We start from the raw sequence: 24,767 nt of genomic DNA, 5'->3' as shown, positions 1-24,767 counted from the left end.
GCCGAATTGCGAACGATATGGGCCGTTCGCACCAAATTCGTGTGGCGCATCATGGCCCATAATTCACTGCGGCATCGCAGTGCATTGCTGGCTGATGATTGGCAAGCATGCACTATGACCCACATGCTTGGCCAATCACAGCGCCGTCTGTAGAGAGGGCTGTAATTGGCCAAAGCCAGGGTGGTTTTGGCCAATTATGGCTCAGGGGGTTAAGAACACGCCCCACACTATATAGGGCCGCCTGCACGGCGGCCCTGTGTAGTGTGTTCCGGCTTGACAGAGAGATAGACAGAGAGAGAGAGAGACAGTGTCATTTGATTTAAGTTAGATAGATTAGGCAGGACAGTCAGTCAGTTAGCTGCACTTACAGTGTATTGTGTATATATATGCATCCCAGGTGTTGTATATATATATATATATATATATATATATATACATATACATATATATACGCTGTATTCAGTTTAGCTAGATCCGTTCCTGTTATCTTCCTACTGACAGGCAGGCTCGTGTTGTTACAGTATTTACAGCTACCTGAAGAAAATTGCTTATGTTCTTTTGATCCTATTAGTACCACAGTGAGGCAGCTAGACTATTTACAGTTAGTGTAGTGCGTCCTCCTCACAGTGTTCAGCTAAAGCTACAAAGTTAGTGTAGTGCGTCCTCCTCACAGTGTTCAGCTAAAGCTACAAGTTAGTTTAGTGTGACCTCTGCACAATGTTCAGCTAAAGCTACAAGTTAGTGTAGTGCGTCCTCCTCACAGTGTTCAGCTAAAGCTACAAGTTAGTTTAGTGTGACCTCCTCACAGTGTTCAGCTAAAACTACAAGTTAGTGTAGTGCGTCCTCTGAACAGTGTTCAGCTAAAGCTACAAGTTAGTGTAGTGTGACCTCTGCACAGTGTTCAGCTAAAGCTACAAGTTAGTGTAGTGCGTCCTCTGCACAGTGTTCAGCTAAAACTACAAGTTAGTGTAGTGCGTCCTCTGAACAGTGTTCAGCTAAAGCTACAAGTTAGTATAGTGCGACCTCTGCACAGTGTTCAGCTAAAGCTACGAGTTAGTGTAGTGCGTCCTCTGCACAGTGTTCAGCGAAAGCTACAAGTTAGTGTAATGCGTCCTCCTCACAGTGTTCAGCTAAAGCTACAAGTTAGTGTAGTGCGTCCTCCTCACAGTGTTCAGCTAAAGCTACAAGTTAGTGTAGTGCGTCCTCTGAACAGTGTTCAGCTAAAGTTACAAGTTAGTTTAGTGTGACCTCTGCACAGTGTTCAGCTAAAGCTACAAGTTAGTGTAGTGCGTCCTCCTCACAGTGTTCAGCTAAAGCTACAAGTTAGTGTAGTGCGACCTCTGCACAGTGTTCAGCTAAAGCTACAAGTTAGTGTAATGCGTCCTCTGCACAGTGTTCAGCTAAAACTACAAGTTAGTGTAGTGCGTCCTCCTCACAGTGTTCAGCTAAAGCTACAAGTTAGTGTAGTGCGACCTCTGCACAGTGTTCAGCTAAAGCTACAAGTTAGTGTAGTGCGTCCTCTGCACAGTGTTCAGCTAAAGCTACAAGTTAGTGTAATGCGTCCTCCTCACAGTGTTCAGCTAAAGCTACAAGTTAGTGTAGTGCGTCCTCTGAACAGTGTTCAGCTAAAGCTACAAGTTAGTTTAGTGTGACCTCTGCACAGTGTTCAGCTAAAGCTACAAGTTAGTGTAGTGCGTCCTCCTCACAGTGTTCAGCTAAAGCTACAAGTTAGTGTAGTGCGTCCTCTGAACAGTGTTTAGCTAAAGCTACAAGTTAGTTTAGTGTGACCTCTGCACAGTGTTCAGCTAAAGCTACAAGTTAGTGTAGTGCGTCCTCCTCACAGTGTTCAGCTAAAACTACAAGTTAGTGTAGTGCGTCCTCTGAACAGTGTTCAGCTAAAGCTACAAGTTAGTTTAGTGTGACCTCTGCACAGTGTTCAGCTAAAGCTACAAGTTAGTGTAGTGCGTCCTCTTCACAGTGTTCAGCTAAAGCTACAAGTTAGTGTAGTGCGTCCTCCTCACAGTGTTCAGCTAAAGCTACAAGTTAGTTTAGTGTGACCTCTGCACAGTGTTCAGCTAAAGCTACAAGTTAGTGTAGTGCGTCCTCCTCACAGTGTTCAGCTAAAGCTACAAGTTAGTGTAGTGCGACCTCTGCACAGTGTTCAGCTAAAGCTACAAGTTAGTGTAGTGCGACCTCTGCACAGTGTTCAGCTAAAGCTACAAGTTAGTGTAGTGCGTCCTCCTTACAGTGTTCAGCTAAAGCTACAAGTTAGTGTAGTGCGTCCTCTGAACAGTGTTCAGCTAAAGCTACAAGTTAGTGTAGTGCGACCTCTGCACAGTGTTCAAATAAAGCTACCTGTAGAAGGTTGGTGGTGTTTTCCTGATCCTATCACTACCGCAGGCAGCTAAATTATTTACACATTAGTGTAGTGCGACCTCTGCACAGTGTTCAGCTAAAGCTACCTGTAGAAGGTTGGTGGTGTTTTCCTGATCCTATCACTACTGCAGGCAGCTAAATTATTTACACGTTAGTGTAGTGCAACCTCTGCACAGTGTTCAGCTAAAGCTACCTGTAGAAGGTTGGTGGTGTTCTCATACTACAGGCTGGCAGTTGATTTTGCTAGCTGCAGTATCAGTATATATATATATATATATATATATATCCCAGCTTAGTGCAGCTACAGGCCATTAGTATGTCTGGAAGGCCAACAAGGAGAGGCAGACAGTCACAAGCCAATAAAAGAGGGCAAGCAGGCTCTGTGTCTAGAGGCAACAGTGCTGGTCGTGGAGACGGTGCATCCTCATCAGCACCAGGCCGTGGGACACGCTTGGCCTTTTTTTCGGCAGCTGGCCGTGTTGAGCCACAACATGCGGAAGACTTGGTCGAGTGGATGACCAAGCCGTCCTCATCCTCCTCATCCTCTCTCACCCATGCTCAGGGTACTTTGTCTGGCAAAGCAGCTGCCAACGCAGCCTCTTCCCTTGGCTCAATGGCATCAGTGACTCCTTCCCTAGCCCCACTATGTCCTCCTGTGGAGTCCCTCAAAATGTTTGACCACAGTGTTGGGTACATGCTCCAGGAGGATGCCCAGCGTTTAGAAGGCTCTGATGATAATACTGAGCTAGATGAAGGCAGTAACGTGAGCACGGACAGAGGGGGTGCCCAAGAAGGACAGCAATCTGGCGGTCATGCTCCCCCTGCTGCAGTGATGAGGAAGGAGGGGATGATGAGGTCACTGACTCAACGTGGATGCCTGATAGGAGAGAGGAGGAGGAGGAGGCACATCACCAACGAGGCAGGATGCCCTCCAGGGGCCAGCCTAAGGGCAGCACACTGACTGCATCACAACGCAAAGCTCCGCATGCACAGGGCGCTGCTGTCTCTATTCCAAAAGTTCTTTGGTGTGGGCCTTTTTTGAGACGAGTGCATCAGATCGCACTGCTGCTATTTGCAACATATGTTTCACAGACCCACACCAAAAGAACAAAGAGGACCTCTTCTTGCTCCTCATCAGCTGAGATCTCCAACCCCACTATACCTTCAGTCCTCTCTGAGACCTGCACTGAGAGGAATGAAGGTGTAGAATTAGGTGTGTCACAGCCAAGTACTTGTGGGCAATCTGCTTTCGTTACAACGACATCAGATTGTACCAGGCAGATTTCCCTGCCCCAGCTGCTGCACCGCCGAAAGAAGTTCGCTCCCAGCCATCCACATGCCCAGCGGTTGAATGCTAGCTTGGCAAAATTACTAGCACTTCAACTGCTACCTTTTCAGTTGGTAGACTCTGCCCCCTTCCGTGAGTTTGTGGAATGTGCGGTTCCTCAGTGGCAGGTACCCAAACGCCACTTTTTCTCACGGAAGGCGATTCCGGCTCTCTACCAGCATGTGGAAGGCAATGTTTTGGCCTCGCTGGACAGGGCGGTCAGCGGTAAGGTGCATATTACCGCTGACTCATGGTCCAGCAGGTATGGACAGGGACGTTACCTAAGTTTCACGGCGCATTGGGTCACTCTGCTGGCAGCTGGGAAGGATACAGGACAAGGTGCAGTAGTGTTGGAGGTTGTTCCGCCACCACGCCTCCAAAATGCCACTACTAATGATTGTGACACACCTCTCTCCCCCACCCCCTCCTCTTCTTCTTCCTCCATGGCCTCTTCCTGTGTTTTGTCCTCGGAACCAGCAGTGCTCCGTAGGCATTCAAGTACGTAGGCCAAAAGATGCCATGCGGTGCTTGAGCTAGTGTGCTTGGGGGACAGGAGCCACACTGGGGCAGAGGTTCTGTCAGCTCTGCAGGGGCAGGTTCAGAGGTGGTTGACGCCACGCCAACTTAAGGCAGGAATGGTGGTTTGCGACAATGGCACCAACCTCCTCTCCACCCTCCGACAGGGACAACTGACCCATGTGCCCTGTTTGGCTCACGTCCTCAACTTGGTGGTGCAGTGGCTCTTGGGCAGGTACCCGGGCTTACAGGATGTCCTGAGGCAGGCCAGGAAAGTCTGTGTGCATTTCCACCGGTCATATAATGCCAGTGCTCGGCTGGCAGACCTCCAAAAGGAGTTTAACCTGCCCAAGAACCACCTAATCTGTGACATGCCCACCAGGTGGAACTCAACGTTGGCCATGCTGCAGCAGCTGCACATGCAGTAGAGGGCCATCAATGAGTACCTGTGCGACTATGGCACCAGGACAGGGTCAGGGGAGCTTGTTTTTTTTCCCCACGCCAGTGGGCTATGATCAGGGATGCATGCACTGTCCTGTCACCATTTGAGGATGGTGAGCAGTGACAGTGCATGCATCAGTGACACTGTCCCCCTTGTCCACCTGTTGGAGCACACGCTGCATGGAATAATGGACAGAACACCTGAGGCAGAGCAGAGGCAGGAAGAGGACTTCCTTAGCTCTCAAGGCCCCCTTTATCAAGACAGTGTTCCTGCGTGCCCGCCGATCACATAGGAAGAGGAGGAGGAGGAGGAGGAGACGGAGGAGGATTGTGTCAGTATGGAGGTGGAGCCTGGCACTCAGCATCAGCAGCAGTCTTTAAGGGATCAGTCCCAAGAAACACATGGACTGGGAGGAGGTGGCTGTGGACCATGTCGTCCTTAGTGACCCAGAGGACTCCGGACCAAATGCCTCAGCACACCTACGCTGCATGGCCTCCCTGATCCTGCAAAGCCTGCGTAATAATCCTCGTATTCGTGGTATCAAGGAGAAGGACCAATACTGGCTAGCAACCCTCCTTGATCCACGTTACAAGGGTAAGGTTGCGGACCTTGTCTTGCCATCGCAGAGGGAGCAGAGGATGAAACATCTTCGGGAGGCCTTGCAGAAAGGTCTGTGCAACGCGTTCCCGGAGACTGGGAGGTTACAAACTCCTGTTTCTGGACAACGTGTTGCTGAAGCTTCAGTCAGTCAAAGAAGGAGCGGTGGAGAAGGTGGCCGTCTGACCGATGCATTCAGACAATTTTTTAGTCCGCAGCCCCAAGGTATGATCGGTTCCAGCAACCATCACAAGCGTCTGTTTTTCATGGTGCAGGAATACCTAGGGGCAAGATCTGACTTGGACACCTTTCCCACCGAAAATCCTCTGGGTTACTGGGTCTTGAGGATGGATCACTGGCCAGAGCTTGCACAGTATGAAATTGAGCTACTGGCCTGTCCTGCATCCAGCGTTCTTTCGGAACGCACATTCAGCGCTGCTGGAGGCTTTGTAACCGATCACAGGGTACATCTGTCCACCGACTCGGTCGATCGACTGACCTTCATAAAAATGAATCAGTCTTGGATCATCACCAGCTACCAAGCACCTGATGCTGATGTAACCAAATATTTTTTTTGGAAATCTCAGATCCCTTCAAAGACTGCCTATGCTGATGCTGAGTGACTATCCTGTTATGCTGAGTAATTATCCTCTTCCTCCTCAATGATCATGCTGATAGCTTGTAAGAACATTTTTGGTTCTGGGCGCCGCCACCAGTGCCTAAGGCCCAATTTTTAAGCCCCTGTTTAACAGGGGCAATTAATTACAATTTTTGATGCAATTCTTTGCAGCAGGGCTAGTTCCTGCACTAGAGTATCTGTGAGGGGTTGCAGTGTTGTGGCACCAGCACCAGTGACTAAGGCCCAATTTTTCAGCCCCTGTTTAACAGGGGCGTGTAATTACAATTTTTGATGCAATACTTTGCAGCAGGGCTCGTTCATGCGTTCCAGCTAGAGTATCTGTGAGGGGTTGCAGTGTTGTGGCACCAGTGCCTAAGGCCCAATTTTTCAGCCCCTGTTCAACAGGGACATGTAATTAGAATTCTTGATCTAATATTTCACAGCAGGGCCCGTTTCTGCGCCCACCAAGATTAACTGTGAGGACTTACAGTGTTGTGGCACCAGCACCACCACCACCAAAGGCCCAATTTTTCAGACCCTGTTCAACAGGGGCATGTAATTACAATTCTTGTTCGAATATTTCACAGCAGGGCCCGTTTCTGCGCCCACCAAGATTAACTGTGAGGACTTACAGTGTTGTGGCACCAGCACCACCACCAAAGGCCCAATTTTTCAGCCCCTGTTCAGCAGGGGCATGTAATTGCAATTCTTGATATAATATTTCACAGCAGGGCCCGTTCCAGTGCCCACCAAGAGTAACTGTGAGGACTTACAGTGTTGTGGCACCAGCACCACCACCACCATCACCAAAGGCCCAATTTTTCTGGCCCTGTTCAACAGGGGCATGTAATTACAATTCTTGATCTAATATTTCACAGCGGGGCCCTGTGAGGGCTTACAGTGTTGAGGCCGCAACAACACCTAAGGCCCAAATTTCTGCTGAGTATATAGGGCAGGCCCCTACTTTCAAACATCCAACTTACAAACGACTCCTACTTGCAAACGGAAGGAGACAACAGGAAGTGAGATGAAATCTACCCCATAGGAAGGGAAATTCTCTCCTGTAAGAGTTAATATGGGAAAAACTTTTTTCCTTTCCACTGATGCTTTATCACCAATCCTTGTTTCACTAAAAACACCAAATTTTCAAAAAACATTTGTCATTGGAACAAAAAGTGAGGTGAAATCTTCTGAAAAGGAGCACAGAAAGCAAAACAAATGTCACAGAGGTGATAACCCTTCCTTATGTTTTCCAAAAAGCTTAAAAACAGATTTTTTGACTGGAGCTACACTTTAAAAATGTACCAGTTCAAAATTACAAACAGATTCTACTTAACAACAAACCTATAGTCCCTGTCTTGTTTGCACCGCCTATATACTGCTGTTCAGAGTATATAGGGCCTGGGGACCCCATGCCTTTCCTTTTTTTAATTTGGGTGCGGGGTTCCCCTTAATATCCATACAGGACCCAAAGGGCCTGGTAATGGACTGGAGGGTACCCATTCCGTTTGTTTCACTGATTTTCATCCATATTGCCAGGACCCGACATTACATTAAAGTCGCAAGCAGATTTAATTTTCCTTTAAAAATGTCATTTTGTGCACGGACTGTTCTAAGCAGGGAAAGCATGCGCCACTTTACAGGCATACTATAGACACCCCCCAGGTACAATATTTAAAGGAATATTCCATTTTTTTTTTTTTTTTTACTTTAAGCATCATTAAAATCATTGCTCCCGAAAAAACGTCCGTTTTTAAAAGTTTTTTTTGCATTGATACATGTCCCCTGGGGTAGGACCCGGGTCCCCGAACCCTTTTTAGGACAATACCATGAAAATTAGCCTTTAAAATGAGCACTTTTGATTTCAAACATTTGAGTCCCATAGACGTCAATGGGGTTCTAACGCTCGTGCAAATTTTCGGTCCGCTCGCAGATTCTGGTGCGAACCGAACCGGGGGGGGGGTGTTCGGCTCATCCCTATTATTTTATAGGAATATTTGTAATACGCTCTGCGTGGCTTGAGATTACCAGGTCCAGCAGAGCGTCATTCCTAATCGGGGCCTCAATAAACTGGACCATAACATTGTCTTGTATTAGGTTTATACATTTTTTCCCTTTAACTGTCCCATCAGTGCAATTACTCCAGTCAATTTCTGAGTAGTTCAAATCTCCCATTATTATCACTGTCCCAGCCCTTGCAGCCCTTTCCATCTGTGAAAGCATCTGTGCTGAGTACCCTCCACCTCACTAACACTTGGAGGTCTATAACAAACTCCAATAAAGACCTTTGAAGTACGTACACCCATGTACAGTTCCACTCATAATGCTTCAGACTCATCACACTCTCCATCAACTAGGTTCTCTTTCACACTCACTTTGAGATCACTTCTCACATAGAGACAGACACCATCTAACATGACAAAATGTGGAAAATTTCAAGGAGTATGAATGCTTTTTCAAGGCACTGTACACTATCCACATTCCAAGGTTAGACAACATTAGCTTATAAAAATCATAGAATAATATTATTTACATAAAGCTGGTCTCTTTTAAATGTACTGTGTATCTAAAAACAATATACATTCTCTTAAAAACTTATTTGTTGTAGGTGAGGAATATAAAGAAATAGACTTAGTGGGAAGCAGAACAGAATAGGATTGTAGCTTTACTCTCCTTAATACTTTATTCGAAACTGGAAAACATTATTAACAAATAATACATCTATTGGAATGCTAAAAATATTAACATACGCTTGACAGCATGTCAGTTCCCCGTCTTTGCGACAATGACAGTCAAAACAGTGCTTTGTTCTCCATGATTCGCCAAGTGGATACATTTTTCCCTGATAGAGACATCCTGGAGAAAAGAAGATAGCTATTACCCAAAATACCTAAATCCTGACAGTTCTTGTCTGTTGTAATTGAGCTACCATCCTTGACATATCTGCAGTAGTAGACGACTGTAAGTTTGTTTCTGTTCGATATGTGTGCTCTCTACTAACCCTGATACTGTGTTTAGTACAAAACTCTGCATCAGTAGGACATAAATGTTGATAATGGACAAGGGTAAGTACTTTCTATTGTTCTGTTAATAAGAAGGACAGTACAAGCATTTGCCCCACTGTCTGGTCTGGTGGACAACTGAAAAGGGGTTAATGTAATGGTTATGATTAGATAGTGTCAAGCCCAATATAACCTTTCATGTGTAGAACTGTTTGAGACTGTTTGGGTACTGCTTATGTTATTATTCTTTCAACTTAATTTGCTTGAAACAACAAGGTTGTTCTTGGATGTAATGTTTATAGTTTGATTGGTGTAACAATGTTATTAGATTACAATTTTTTTATTACATTCGATGTTTACCAAGTACTCCCTGGTGCCCCAAAAGTCTGCCTTTTGAATGTATTAAATAATTTCATAGATGCTTTATGCTTTAAATTAAAAAAATACACTACTTTGGAGATCCCTTAATAAAACTATAGTTACTTGTTACTCAATTACAACATAATTACCTTATGGAGTTGAGTAGATTTACTCCCTGGGGTACCACTTGTTGAGAAATTAGGTTATAGCTCATAATTTAAGGAGATTAGTATTACTTATCTCTGTACTGTACACCTGTTTGATGGGATGAAAATGACAGATTGTAGTCTTGTTTCAATTGCAGCATGCAGGTTTCACACAATAAAATTGCTTTATGTATGGCAGACACAGTGCATTTACGTTGCTTAAAGTCGAGCTCCACCCAAAAAGGGAAGCTCCTCTTGTCTGCCTCCTCCCCACCTCTGCTGACACTTTTGGCCCCTTTTGGGCCGGAAGGGGGACTGGGTACCTGGTTCTGACAGGTACCCACCCTCACTTCCGGCTGAGTTTGCCGTGACAAACTCAGACAGAAGTTCAGCCCCCCCCCCCCCACAGCCAGCCCATTCATAGAGTGCAGCATGATTCGCGCATGCGCAATAGGAAACCGGCTGTGAAGACTTCACTGCCGGTTTACCTTAGCCAATATGGCAGCACCAGCACCTGAGAGCCAATTCAAGAATCGGCTCGGGTGAAGACACCGCTGGATGCCTGGGCAGGTAATTTCCCTAATAGTAAAATTCAGCAGCTACAGTATTTGAAGCTACTGACTTTTGATTTTTGGAAGGTGGGGGGCGGAACTCCTGTTTAAGTTTTTGCAAATCCTCTCCTTTGATTGTTTATGGTGATGGAAACTTTCCTGTAGCTACCCTTGCCTACACAGAAGGGTATGTAGCGGGTATTGCAGCCAAAGACTTACATTAACACAGATGGGCTGCATGTACATTACCACAGACAACTGCATGTACACAGGCTTTCCCGCCTGAAAGAGGGGAGAGAGCTGGCTGTCATGTCTGCATGGGCTTTTTCGCCCCCCTTCCTTCTTCCTGTTTTCACTGACTGAGTAATTTAATGTGAGCTGACACACACAGAGCTGTGCCCCTATTGGCCAGAAGAAGAAGAAGACCAATTAAAGGCACAGTTAAAACAGCCAATGGGAGAGACTGTACTGAACTGCAGGGAGAGCTGCAATGGATTCTGGGACATTCCCACACAAAAGGGCCCCATAGACTGGTATACAGGGAAAAATACAAATCCCAGCAGGTTTTGCCTACACAGAAGGGTATGTAGCGGGTATTGCAGCCAAAGACTTACATTAACACAGATGGGCTGCATGTACATTGACACAGATGACTGCATGTACACAGGCTTTCCAGCCCGAAAGAGGGGAATGAGCTGGCTGTCATGTCTGAGTGAGTGAGTGAGTGATTTGTATAGCGCAGCAAATGCGAACTCTTGACCTATTTAAGTTGTTTGATTGTGTTATTTTAAAGTCTGCATTTTTGGTTTGATTAACACTATTAAAGACCACAGTTTGCCATTCTTGACTATTGAGTTAATAGATCACTGTTTAATTGTGGAAAGTCTCCCAGTAAACAAACTTCATGTTCACTACATTTGTGTCTGTTTTACTGTTTTTGCAAGTACACTGTTTGTTAGGTGTGCCAGAGGGGCTGAGACAGTCCTTTGGGGTAGAGAGACAGAGTAACGGACTGAACAAAACTTAAGTAGCTCCTTCGGGGGTATCGCTACATGTGGGGCCTTGTCCGGGATATACCGCTACTCTGCAGTCAACTTCCTCAGTCAGCATCTCTGCAAGCACTATGATGGAACCTGTAGCTGCGATCCAGTGGTGTGAAGAAGAAAGCGCCCACTCAGAGTCGAGTGTGGTGATCGAGCTCCCTGGGGAGACCTGGCATGAAGAACAATTCAGCCAGGCAGTGAAGACATTGTCCCCAGGCAGGAAGGTGTGGGTGATCGATGTTAAACCAGACCGTGGAACCTCTCGCACCTATGCGCTGCTAGAGTGGAAGCAAGGGGTCCCTAACTGGTTCAGAGGGACCCATGTACAATTGGCTAACAAGATCGAGCTTTGTCTAATTCAGCCGAAAGCATCAGATACATGTCCAGTAAGTTCCAGTCAAGCTTAATCCACAGAGGAGGAAGTCCCTTCCATGGCTCCTCTGGCCACAATTGGGCTGGAGTTCTTTACTGCCTTAGGAGACTTTGTGTCAAAATTCCTGAAAGACACTCCAACATACTCTGGAACTGGGTTTTGGAAGCTCAGGGCCTTCTCTGGAAGACAACCCATGCCTACAGGGGAGGACAACTTTGAAGAGTGGCTGGACCAGGCCACACAAGCCTTGGATGCATGGAACATTCCTGAGACCCATAAGAAACAAAGATTTACAGAGAGTTTAAGAGGGCCTGCTTCAGAAGCCATCTGCAATTTGAAGCTCAGGAAGCAAGATTGTGTTGCCCTGGACTACCGGAACATTCTGCAGGATGTTTTTGGGCACACAGAGAAGATTTCTGATCTCATGTACCAGCGCACACCTAGCAAAATGAGGGAGAGAAACTATCTGACTACATGAGACGGTTGGACAAGATTATGCACCAAATCTTGATGAAGAAAGTTTTAGACCCCCCGAAAGGTGGATGAGGTCTGTGCCCAACAAGTTTTGATAGGTGCCCAGCCTTTGGACCCCATCACCCTCCTGTTGAGAACCCTGCAAGATGGTGGCATTTTGAAGTATCCAGATCTGATCCGGATTGTCAGAATCTGTTGTTGGGGTCAGGGTGGCCAGTGCATCTGATGGCGACCCCGAGGTCGAGCTTCTTAAGACTCAGGTGTCACAGCTGATAGAGATGATGGCCCTGTTGACCGCCGAACCCACTGTTCTACCCAGCGATGAAATTTCAGTGCCTAAGAAGTCCTCAAGCTCTATGGTTGCTCAGGTGGAGAAGCCAGCAACCCAAGAAATCTGCTTCAGTTGCGGAGGAGTTGGGCATTATCGACGAGTATGCCCAAGCCCAGTGAAGCCTGAAGCACAGTGCCAAAAGTGGGCAGGAAACTCCAGAGGGCCCCAGTGAAGGAGTCAACCGGGTACCCATCTACATTAGCTAGCTCTAGAAAAACCAACGATGCAAAGAGACCACAGCGGAAGTCCAAACCCTTGCAGAGGGCTCCCATTGTTGCCTCTGAGCGACCCAGTGTCCCGCTCCCTTTGACACATGCTACCCTGCGTTGGAGAGTCAATGCACACTGGACTCCCAGAGCTCAACAGACTCAAGCCAGATCAGAACTTCCGCAAGAAGGAAGCGTGGATACAAACCACTGAACAGGCCAAGACCAGCACTTCCTCCAAGCTCCCTGACAAGCTGGTGGGACCTTCTCCTGTTGTCTCCATCCAAGTAGAGGGAATCTACACCAAGGCCCTCCTGGATACTAGAGCTCAAGTGATCCTCCTCTAAAGAGACTTCTATGACAGGCACCCCAAACACCTGCCATTGCAGAAGTTAGAAGAGCTAGAGATATGGGGCATTGGGACTCATAACTTTCCCTATGATAGCTATCTACCAGTCAAGCCGACTTTCAATCCCTCTGTTGCTGGGAATGTTGAGACCTTTGACACTTTGGCAGTGGTCTGTTCTCGCCCACCTGGGGCCAGTAAGAGTTCTCTCTTCATCGGGACTAATACTGATCTTGTCAGAAGACTGTTGACATCTCTTGTCCAACTACAAGTGTGCACCCCATGTTGAGACAATCCTATCAGCGCCTGGTACAAGAACAGAAAGCCCCAGCTGAAGGAGTGGGAAAGATCTTGTGCATGGACTGGAGTGAGAAGGTGTTACAGCCTGGTGAAGTGGCCTGTTTATGGGCATCTGTCAAACTAAATTGGAAATAGCCAGGTCCTTTCATTGTCCTTGAAGTGGACAGAGAGAAGACATGGGAGTGGAGATGATTCCCAAAGTGGTTTCAACCAAAGCCTTGCAAAGAAGTCACGGGAGGATCTCAGTCAGTGTCCACAACATAACGGCCTCGCCAGTGAAGATGTCGGCTAGGATGTTGCTGAGACAAGTACCCCAGTCTCACCGTCTGATCTGGTGGGTGGAGAAAAGGATGGGATCCCTGTCGAGGAGTTCTACCTGAAGAACACTCCTCTCTCACCCGAATGGAAATAAAGAGCCAAGACTCAGCTCCTGAGATGGCAGGCTGCATTCTCGAAGAGTGAATTCGATGTGGGATGTGCAAAGAGTGCCAAATACCGAATCCATCTTGAGGAGGATAAGCTGTTCAGAGAAAGAGTCCGACGGATTCCTTTAAGCGACTTGGAAGACTTGCATGAACAATTGGCAGAGTTGAAGACAGCAGGTATCATCCAAGAATCCCGAAGTCCATACGCTTCTCTGATAGTGGTGGTATGGAAGAAGAATGGGTTGCTGAGGCTGTGTATCGACTACAGAACGCTGAACAGTAGGACCATTCCTAACCAGTACACCACCCCACGGATAGAAGACGCCTTGCAGAGCCTGTCAGGGGCAAAATGGTTCAGCGTGCTGGACCTGAAGAGCGGGTACTATCAAATCCCCATGTATCCTGTGGAATGGGAGAAGGCCTCCTTCATTACCCCGGTGGGGTTCTTTGAATTTGACCGTATGCCTCAGGGCTTGTCCGGCACCCCAACCACTTTCTGAAGGCTCATGGAGAAGATGGTGGGTGACATGAACCTGATAGAAGTGTTGGTGTATCTAGACAACATCATTGTCTTCGGGAAGACCTTAGAGGAGTATGAAGAGTGTCTGGAGAAGGTCCTCAAGAAACTCTATGACAAGGGGTTGAAGCTGTCACTGGAGAAGTGCCAGTTTTATAAACCCTCGGTCAACTACCTTGATCACATCTTGTCTGCCAACAGGGGGGCCACTGACTCCCAGAAGCTGGAAGCCATCACCTCCTGACCAAGCCCCACTAATGTGACTGAGCTCAGGTCATTTCCGGGATTCTGTTCCTAGTACAGAACTTTCGTAGAGGGATTTGCTAAAATAGCTTGCCCACTCAATGAGCTACTGAAAAGCGAAGATGAAGACGATGACCCAGATCTGACTAAGCCTGTTAGACCAGATGAAGGGCCCAGAAAACCCAGATAGTCCATTTAGGAACAGTGGACTGCCCAATGTGAAGAGGCCTTTAGACAGCTGAAATGGAGCCTAACAACAGCTCCAGTCCTGGCCTATATAGATCCAACCAAGCCATATGAACTACACGTTAGTGCCATTTGAGATGGGTTAGGTGGGGTGCTGTATCAAGAGCATGACGGCCACCTACGGCCTGTTGCCTATGTGAAGGTATAGATGAATGAAAAGTTCTGGACAGCCGCACACAGGACTAAATTATGTTTGTCTTTTATTCATAAAGTAGGATCATGGGGTACATAGGGCACCACTGTGGGTGGTACAGAAACAGCAGCTGACACGTTTCACACGTCAGCTGCTGTTTCTGTACCACCCACAGTGGTGCCCTATATACCCCATGATCCTACTTTATGAATAAAAGACGAACATAATTTAGTCCGGTGTGCGGCTGTCCAGATCTTTTCATTCATCTATACCTGCACCAGCAATTGCCAGCACCTGGAGCTCTCCTTTCTCTGGAGGTGAAGGATTTATACAAATTGGTTTGAATCGTCCTGAGCGGTGGTAAATATTTTGCTTATTGAAACTTCTGGACTGTTGCCTATGTGAGCCAGAGCTTGGCACCCGCCGAGAAGAACCACCCTACGCATAAACCTGAGTTCCTGGCCTTGAAATGGGAGGTTGTGGATAAGATGAGGGGTTACCTGTATGGAGCAGAGTTTGTGATCAAGACCAGCAATAATCCTTTCACCTATATCCTCAATACCACCAAGTTGGATGCCACGGGTCACAGATGGTTGGCTGCCCTATCAGGGTTTACTTTCAGTCTGAAGTATCGACCGGGGTCGGGAACAAAGATGTGGATGCTCTGTCAAGAAGGCCCCATTGCTCCAGAGACTCTCCAGAAGAATGGGCCCTGCTGACACCTGAAGGGGTACGAGCCTTATGTCAAGGAGCAGATACCAAGCTGGAGGTAGATCCAGAGCCGAAGACATTGGAGTGTCAGCCGCTGGTGTCCCCAGATGTTATTGCAACATCACCAAAGTCGGGGATGAAGGTCTGTCAAAGCTTTCTAGGAAAGACTTGCGAAGGGACCAGTTGGAAGACCCTCTCTGTAGCTTGGCATTGAAGGCCTTGGAGAGCCAATGCCCTGACTTGCTCCTCACTGACTCCCCCCGAAGGAGGCCCGTTTACTGCACTGAGAGCGAGATCGTTTGCAGCTGCATCAAGGGGTGGTCTACTGAAGGGGCCCCTCTGATGATCTCGAAGAAAGATGGCAGTTGTTTCTGCCAGAAAAATACAGGGAGGCAGCAATAATGGCCCTGCACAGAAAAAATTTCCACCAGGTGAGGGACCGATTCTACTGGCCCTGCATGCGGGCTGAAGTTGAGGGTTACTGCCACTCCTGTATCAGGTGCATTCAACTGAAGACTCTGCCTCACTCAGCTGCCCCAATGGGCCATCTTCAGAGTCAGGGACCCATGGAGCTGGTGTGCATTAAGTTTCTGTGCTTGGAGCCTGATGATCTGAGTGGACAGGGAAATATCCTGGTAGTGACTGACCACTTCACTCGGTATGCCCAGGCATTTCCCACAGAGGATCAACAGGCATCCATGGTGGCCAAGATCTTAGTGGAAAAGTTCTTTGTACACTATGGCCTGCCACAATGTATCCACTCTGATCAAGGGAGAGACTTTGAGCGCAGCCTCATCAAGAGAATTTTAGACCTGTTAGGCATTAAGAAGTCCAGAAGCACACATACCATCCTCAAGGGGATCCTCAGCCAGAGAGGTTCAACCGAACCCTCCTGGATATGCTTTGGACTTTGAATTCAAAACAAAAGCAGCACTGGAACAAGCATATAGCTGCTATTGTGCATGCTTATAACAGCACCGCAAATGATGCCACAGGATACTCTCCCTATCGTCTGATGTTTGGACGGGAGGCCCGGCTGCCAGTAGACTTGGCCTTTGGCACGTCCTTAGACCATACCGCAACAACCTCCCACAGAGGGTATGTGGACCGCTTACGGAAAAGGCTGAAGATCAGCTATGACAAGGCCCAAACTGCCTCAGACAGAGGAACGAAAGAAACTTTGACCTCAGGGTATAGGTGCAGGACTTGCAACCAGGTGACAGAGTGCTGCTGAGGAATCTGGGTGTCCCTGGAAAGCACAAGTTGGCTGACTGCTGGAAGTCGCATCCCTATGTCATTTGCAAGCAGCTGCTAGGACTCCCAGTGTATCAAATTCGACCAGAGGGGAGCACAGGCCCGCTAAAGACTTGGCACCACAACCATCTATTGCCTCTATCAGAAGCAGTTCATTTGCCACCACAGCCAGATTCACAGTCCACACCCACGGTCTCTCAGAGATCCTGACCAGTCACTAGATCTCAGTCTGTACCCCTTGCTGTAGATGATGAGGACAGCGAAGATGAAGAGATGGGAATAGGCTGGTTGTGACAGGGCTTGCCACCTTCACCTTTGTCTTCTACCAATGTGAAAGACATTGGGATTCTCAGACCAGAGGCTCCTGAGTTTGTGCCTCAAAGTCCACCTTCTGAAGGGTTGAAAGACCCTCAATCTTCCTTGCTGACAGCAGACCCCGAAGACTTCCCATCTTTCATTGAAGAGGAAGCTGAGGCTGATATGCAGGAAGAAGAAAAAGCTGTGGATGAAGCAGTGGTCAGTTTGCCTGTAACTCCAGAGCCTAAAGAACAGAGCGAGCAAGCTATTCACCCACCTAAGAGACTGACCTATGATACTCTGGGTGAAAGCTCTGAGGGAGCTGTTTTCACTTCAAAAAGGACTTTTGAGGCGCCTGGTTCTTCCACCACACATTTAGTGGAGGACAACCCCAACTCACCCCCTGGCACATCTAACTGGGCCATTCCAATTCAGATAGTCTGTAGGCAGGACAACCTTCCTTCCTATGCTCATTGGTGGGAGGTTCCTCTGCCAGGTTCTTATGCAAACCGCTTGTTTTCCTGTGTACACTAACTTGCTTTTCCCTCCGCGTGTATATACAAAGCATTTAACAGGTCACAGACTCTTTAACTCCTTTAGAGGACCAAAGGTTCTTTGGTGGGCGGAGTGTGTAGCAGGTATTGAAGCCAAAGACTTACATTAACACAGATGGGCTGCATGTACATTACCACAGACGACTGCATGTACACAGGCTTTCCCGCCTGAAAGAGGGGAGAGAGCTGGCTGTCATGTCTGACCCCAGATCTCATATTTAAGAGGTCCTGTCGTGCTTTTTCTCTATTACAAGGTATGTTTACATTCCTTGTAATAGGAATAAAAGTGACCCAAATTTTTTTTTAAAAAGACAGTGTCATAATAAAAAATTAAAAGTAAAATAAATAAGAAAAAAATAACTTTTTTAAAGCGCCCCGCCCCGACGAGCTCACGTGCATAAGCAAATGCATACGTGAGTTTTCACATATGAAAACTGTGTTCAAACCACACATGTGTGGTATCGCCACCATCGTTAGAGTGAGAGCAATAATCCTAGCCCATTTTTAAACATCACCTATGTAGATTTTCAAGGGTAAAAGTTTGTCGCCATTTCACAAGCGGGCGCAAATTTGAAGCGTGACATGTTGGGTATCAATTTACTCAGCGTAACTTTATCTTTCACAGTATAATAAAAAATTGGGCTAACTTTACTGTTGTCTTATTTTTTATCTCAAGGCAACTGCCATTTTATTCTCTAGGGTGCTAGAAAAAAAATCTACTGCGTTGGAAATGCCTGCTTTTTTTTTTGTTATATATAGACATAGTGAGACTTTAGTCCGTTGGATTCTTTTGAAACTGGTAGCTTTACCATGTTATATCCTAGCCTTATATTATATTCCTTTGAATTAACTCCCTATCCACAGGGAGTTCTTTCAGGATTAATTACCCATTTGATTTTTCATACATTTATAACAATATACACACTTATGATTGCTTACTTTTTTGTTCTTTATAGAATGACATCCCACTGATATTGTTTAGCGGGCTGCTGTCGATTTTGCCCTCCACTTTTTGTTTAGTCTTTTAGTTTTTAAAGTAAGTAAAGCCCCTTCTCTGTGTGGTTTTGTTTTTACCTATCATCAGTACTTTTGATTTTTCTCTTTAGATTATATATTTCTTTCATTTATTTGTGTAGCTTGGTCTTTGTGTGTCCTCTATGATCACGTAGGGACCCCTGTCTTGTGGGTCTATTTGTTCAGCTCCGGTATTTGGTGGTGGTGGCCTTGGGTGGAGTCTTTTGAGGGGTACATTTAGTTTAAGCCTAGCACTTGCTAAAGCAATTTTGTAATTGGAGTTGTATATATGCATTTTTGCACAACTCCAATTACAGAATTGCTTTAGCAAGTGCTATGCTTATACTAAATGTGGCAAAAAAACAATAAAAAATGAAATTCATAAACAAGCATGCAGCTAGTGAAAGTTCAAATAAATGTGCAAAAAAGCACATACACAACTCGAATTGCAAAATTTATTTTGCAAGTGTTGTGCTTAAACTAAATGTGTCTCATTACCCCGCTCACCAGACTAAACCTGTTTGACCCACAACGCAGTAATGCTTGAGGGGTCCATTGGATCTGGTGAGTCTAACCACAATGGGGGGGCTTGGAGCACATTGTCACCTGTGTGGATATCAATCATTTCAGCACTTTATGAATTGTCAGCACAGCAGCACTTGGGAAAGAAATTTTGCAATTGGAACTTTATATATGCATTTTCGCACATCTATTTAAACTTTCACTGGCTACACACTGGTTTTTGAATTTTCACTTTCCATTGGCCTTTTTACACATTTAGTTTAAGCACAACACTTGCAAAATAAATTTTGCAATTGGAATTGTATATATGCTTTTTTGCACATTTATTTGAACTTTCACTGACTACATGCTTGTTTATGAATTTCATTTTTTTGTTTTTTTGGCACATTTAGTTTAAGCCTAGCACTTGCTAAAGCACTTTTGTAATTGGAATTGTATATATGCTTTTTTGCACATTTATTTGAACTTTCACTGACTACATGCTTGTTTATGAATTTCATTTTTTTGTTTTTTTGGCACATTTAGTTTAAGCCTAGCACTTGCTAAAGCACTTTTGTAATTGGAGTTGTATATATGCATTTTTGCACACTGTGAATTTTCACTGGCTACATGCTTATGAAATTTCATAAATGTTGTTGTTTTTTTGCACATTTAGTCTACATTAGTACTAGCACTTTACTATTACCCAATTAAACTTGTTTGCGCTGTGGTATTCCCATTTTCTTTCACATTTTTGACTTTTTTCATGAACAGCAGTAGCAAGTTTATCACTAATTACCTTATATAGGGCAGGTGATTTACTGTTTATTATATTATGTACTAGTCCTTCAGCTACAGCATTGTTATAGCAGGGTACTAGAAAACGTCCTCAACACAGCTAGAACTACAGCTGGACTATCAATCAATCAATGCTCCTAGGACCTAGTAGTACTCACTTGTAAAACTTAGTTTTTATTACTCCATTAAAAAAGAAAACAACTATACTGTATATGGTGAAAATTACTGCTTTAAGCTCACTCTATTGGTTTCTGGAGGTTTACATTGTTTTGCTTGGACGCCTTGTGCCATTATATCATCATATATGCATATTGGATGGCCCCTCTCCTCTTCCCCTTTGTGGGGAGACTTCTGAGAGCCCCTATCAATAATGGAGGTCAACCAAAGTCTGGTGCTCCCCTGTAGGCTGAGGGGGTTGCAAAGACTGCATATAACTTTTTGAATTTAGATGCAGCTGAAGTCTCTGTTCTGCTATTAGCTTTACTATGTGAAAAAACTTCAACTCACCCTTTACTGGCTCTTCACTCTTTTCAGCTAGCTGGTAAAAACAGGCTGCATCACACACAATCAAATAGATACCAGCAATCAATACAATGGCCACAATGTATTTCTGAAAGGTATGTAAGAAAAATAGGTTTGGGTTAGTTCAGTAGTTTCAAAGCATTTTTACAGAAAATATATAAACAGGTGGCAGGTGAATATCCAGATAGAGGTGCACTCTCTCTAACTCCTTTGATGCCAAGAGAAAGAACTTTCCTGGGCAGTTTAATAAAAATCATCCTTCCACTTCTACTGCACAGTGCATATTGGGATCTGTAGGTTAAGGAGTCTATTCGTCTTCTTATGTGGCTGCCATCACAAACTACAACTCCCAGGATTCTCATCATTCTGCATAGAAGTCTAAGGGGTTGCTTGGATTTAGCGCTCCCCCTGCTGATCAGATGGTCCAGCATAACATCACCAGTATCTTGGTAGATAAAAAGACAGTGGGGTTTATTTACTAAAGGTAAATCAACTTTGCACTACAAGTGCACTTGGAAGTGCAGTCACTGTAGATCTGAGGGGGACATGCAAGGAAAATAAAAAAACAGCATTTTAGCTTGCACATGATTGGATGATAAAATCAGCAGAGCTTCCCCTCATTTCAGATCTTCCCCTCAGATCTACAGCGACTGCACTTTCAGTGCACTTTCAAGTGCAATTGCAGGGCAAAGTGGATTTGCCTTTAGTAAATCAACCCCAATGTCTATTTCCCCATATTGGTGTGTCCCAGCACCTGACTTCATACACTTATCCAGAAAAGCTATTTCATCTTTGCTAACCTCCATGGGCGGTGATATCTTCACTCAGTCCTACTCCAGGTTTAGAGTTTTTAGCCATCTTGATTGCCCAGGTCAGAATGACATAACTCCTCCATAATTAATGCATAAGCTGTATTCTATGCAGGATTGCTAGACTCAAATAAGTGGACATGCTGAATTCTCAATGATGTCACTATTCTTTAAAGAATGGATAAGCTACATTTTCATTGACTGTATCAGTCTCTACAGAATAGATAGGCTGCATTCTCTGTGATTTCACTGCTCTCCACAGAACAAACAGCCTGCATTCCCTGTGATGTCACTGATCTTTAGTGAATGGTTAGGCTACATTCTCAGTGATGTCACTGGTCTCTGATGAATGGATAGGCTGCATTCTAAGTGATGTCACTGGTCTCTGGTGAATGGATAGGCTGTATTCTCTGTGATTTCACTGGACTCTGGTGAATGGATAGGCTGCATTCTCAGTGATGTCACTGGTCTTTGATGAATGGATAGGCTGCATTCTAAGTGATGTCATCAGACTCTAGTGAATAAATATGCTGCATCCTCAGTGGTGTCACTGGTTTGTAATGAGTAGGCTGCAATCTTATTGGTGTCACCAGATGCTAGTGAATGGATAGGCTACAATCTCAGAAATGCCACTGATTTCTAGTGAATGGACATGCTGCTTTCTGAGTACCTACATAATGCCATGTTTACATCAGCGCTATACTTGTGCATCTTATTTTTGGAACAGTTTTATTCAGTGTTTGATATTTGCACAGTTGCCTCATCATTTTGTGGATGTTACCTTCCTGTTTAGGTCTGCAGTTAACTGTTACAAAACATCAAATCTGTCTGTTTCTGAGTAGGATTTGAAATGTTTTATCCCCCTACTCCTATTACTAGTAAAGTGAATATGGTTGCAGTTACATAAGTGATTATGTCATTAGCAAGTTTATGAAAGAATCCAATACCAATGTGCTACCATTGAATAGATTGTCACTGAACTTATTGTACTTAAAAATTGTACCTTTCTAAGGGACTGTTCAATGAACAAAGAAGTTAATAACTTTAGTTCCTTATGTCAAAAACACCAATATACTGTATAACACAGTCCAATCTTTGACTACATTCCCATAGCCTAGAATAGTGAACAATGTTATACAATGTCTAAGGGAGCAGGATACCTACACCAATTGGTGATGATAGGTTCATATAATAATTAAGTTGAGGCTGTTCACTTAGAAAAGTATATGTTGAACCTGATTTTAATGTATATATCATTATTCATTAGAATTCAGTTTGCAAAGTGAATATTAGGGTTGAATTACTGAAGGAGCGGAGCAGGTTCACTTTGCTGAGTTCACTTTGGTAAGTAAACAGCCTCTACTCCTTTAGTAAATAAGCTCGATTGAATTTGTCAGTAGTTTCCTGTATAGTCACTGTCTTAAGCCACTGACGTCAATTTAATGAAACATCCAAATAAAGAATGAAGTAAATCTTCATTTTAAACCTGTCAGCTCAGAAATAAAATCAATACGTTTGTTAAAATTATTATACTATGTTTTTTAATCATGCAGCCTCAAAATTATTGTATTTTTTAAAATGTAACTCAAAAAAATTGGTTTGTCGGGAAGCTTAATCTGGGAGATATTTTCAGTGTATATTTCAGTTCTACAGATATATCTTTCTGAAACATATCCAACACTTTTACATTTTTTATATCTGACTTTGTGTTTGGACCTTGTCTATATGTTCACTGTTGAAATAAGCAGATGCTTAACAATGTTGGATAATAATATCTATTTGTTATTATAAAGGGTTACTCTCCATACAAACAGAAATCAGTAAAAAAAAAGTATGAAAAAAAGAAAGCAATAAACAGGCTCAAAACTGTCATTTTTATATAATATCTGTACTGCATATACACTGTAGTAAAATATATAGCTGTTGTATAGTAACTAGCATTATATTGTATTTTGTTTGCTCTGTAACAAATACTATTTTTTTTATATTGTTTTGTGAAAATGTATACAAATATTCTTTTTTCTGTAATATGTGATTATGTATCAGAAATCGTTAACATATGGAAGTGCCGAATGTTTTTGGTAAATGTATCATCATTAAATGCTTTATTAAATATTCTATACTGTCATATTATTCCTTTCTTTTTTAAAAGAGAGAGCAGTACTTACCATCCTGAGAGGTTCTTCAGATATTCAGCACAGTTAACTTTGGATGTGTTATTTAAAATCCTGTGAGGCTGTTTTTGCTCTTAACACAGGAATGTCTAAGGTAAACAAACTCTGAACCAATAACATCTGTCCAGACTATGTTACTTTTTCACTTTCCAAATTCTGAAACATTCCTGACCAGTTACAATATTTTCATTCATATTATCAATTCAGGTCTTCATGCAGAAACACAGATTTCTAAATAATAAAGTAATAAAAACATTATAAAGGGTTACTCTCCATACAAACAGAAATCAGGAAAAAAAGGATGAAAAAAAAGAAAGCATCAAACAGGCTCAAAACTGTCATCTTTATATAATATCTGTACTGCATATACACTGTAGTAAAATATATAGCTGTTGTGCAGTAACTAGCATTATATTGTACTTTGTTTGCTCTGTAACAAATACTATTTTTTTTATATTCTTTTGTGTAAATGTATGCAAATATTCCTTTTTCTGTAATATGTGATTATGTATCAGAAATCGTTAACATATGGAAGTGCCGAATGTTTTTGGTAAATGTATCATCATTAAATGCTTTATTAAATACTCTATACTGTCATATTATTCCTTTCTTTTTTTAAAAGAGAGAGCAGTAATTACCATGCTGAGAGGTTCTTCAGATATTCAGCACAGTTAACTTTGGATGTGTTATTTAAACTCCTGTGAGGCTGTTTTTGCTCTTAATACAGGAATGTCTAAGGTAAACAAACTCTGAACCAATAACATCTTTCCAGACTATGTTACTTTTTCACTTTCCAAATTTGTATGGGCACTAAATACAACCATGTGATCACTAGAGAAGGAATTTCTCTAAAATGGAGATAACAGCTAATTACAACTTCCCCTTTACAATACTATCTAGGAACAGATCCTGGTGGCAGGCAAGCTAACTGAGTCCCAATGAATGGAGTGTCCAATAGCCCCCTAAACATATTGGCTACCAGAACACTTGATATTACACTCTTGCTTCTTATATACGTCCAAGTGTTAAGTGCTGATTGCGTCCCCTTTGTGATTGTTCTGTCAGATTTAACATTTTATTTGTGCCCCATAGAGGATCTTCCTCTTATCTTATTACTTTCACCCCCTTCCTGCCCAGGCCAATTTTCAGATTTCAGTGCTGTTGCACTTTGACTGACAATTGTACCCAAATGAAAATTACTTTTTTTGCTATACAAAAGAAAAAAAAATAAAATACAGGTGCGGCAGACACCCTTGAAGGTCACTGAGCAACCCGTTCTAGGTTAATAAAGTACAACTGAAGCACTATTTTTTTAAATAAGTTATAGGGTGGGAAAAAGTTAAAATCTTTGTCAGGTTTTAGAAGTTTGAGAAGATGCCAGCTGAAGATGCTGGATCAATAAATAAATTTGACAGCTTGGTAATAACATAAAGTCAGTAGTGTAGAGTAAGGTGACTCTGGTTTGGTAGCTTTCAAAACATACAAAGACCTTCAAAAAATACCTTAAAGGGAATCCGGGGTTTGTAGAAAAAGCAGGAGTGCCACAGCAATGGTTCAATG

General features: G+C 44.0%; 1 protein-coding gene across 1 annotated transcript in view; it reads right to left on the bottom strand.

The window, feature by feature from the left end:
• LOC141106101 (beta-microseminoprotein-like) overlaps positions 1–23,354 on the bottom strand; it is a 30,459-nt gene extending 7,105 nt beyond the window's left edge. Inside the window, exons 1-3 of the mRNA XM_073596536.1 lie at positions 23,202–23,354; positions 20,210–20,312; positions 8,628–8,733 (exon numbers count right to left, since the gene is read on the bottom strand). Coding sequence (XP_073452637.1) covers positions 8,628–8,733; positions 20,210–20,312; positions 23,202–23,204 — 212 coding nt within the window. The 5' untranslated portion in view covers positions 23,205–23,354. The remainder of the gene's footprint in view (positions 1–8,627; positions 8,734–20,209; positions 20,313–23,201) is intronic.
• Positions 23,355–24,767: the final 1,413 nt, after the last annotated feature.

Source organism: Aquarana catesbeiana, linkage group LG08 (assembly GCF_042186555.1).
Source record: "Aquarana catesbeiana isolate 2022-GZ linkage group LG08, ASM4218655v1, whole genome shotgun sequence".
In the NCBI taxonomy this organism is placed as follows: Eukaryota; Metazoa; Chordata; class Amphibia; order Anura; family Ranidae; genus Aquarana; species Aquarana catesbeiana.
The sequence above is the reverse complement of the archived record's forward strand: the minus strand, read 5'-3'. Positions and strand labels throughout refer to the sequence as shown.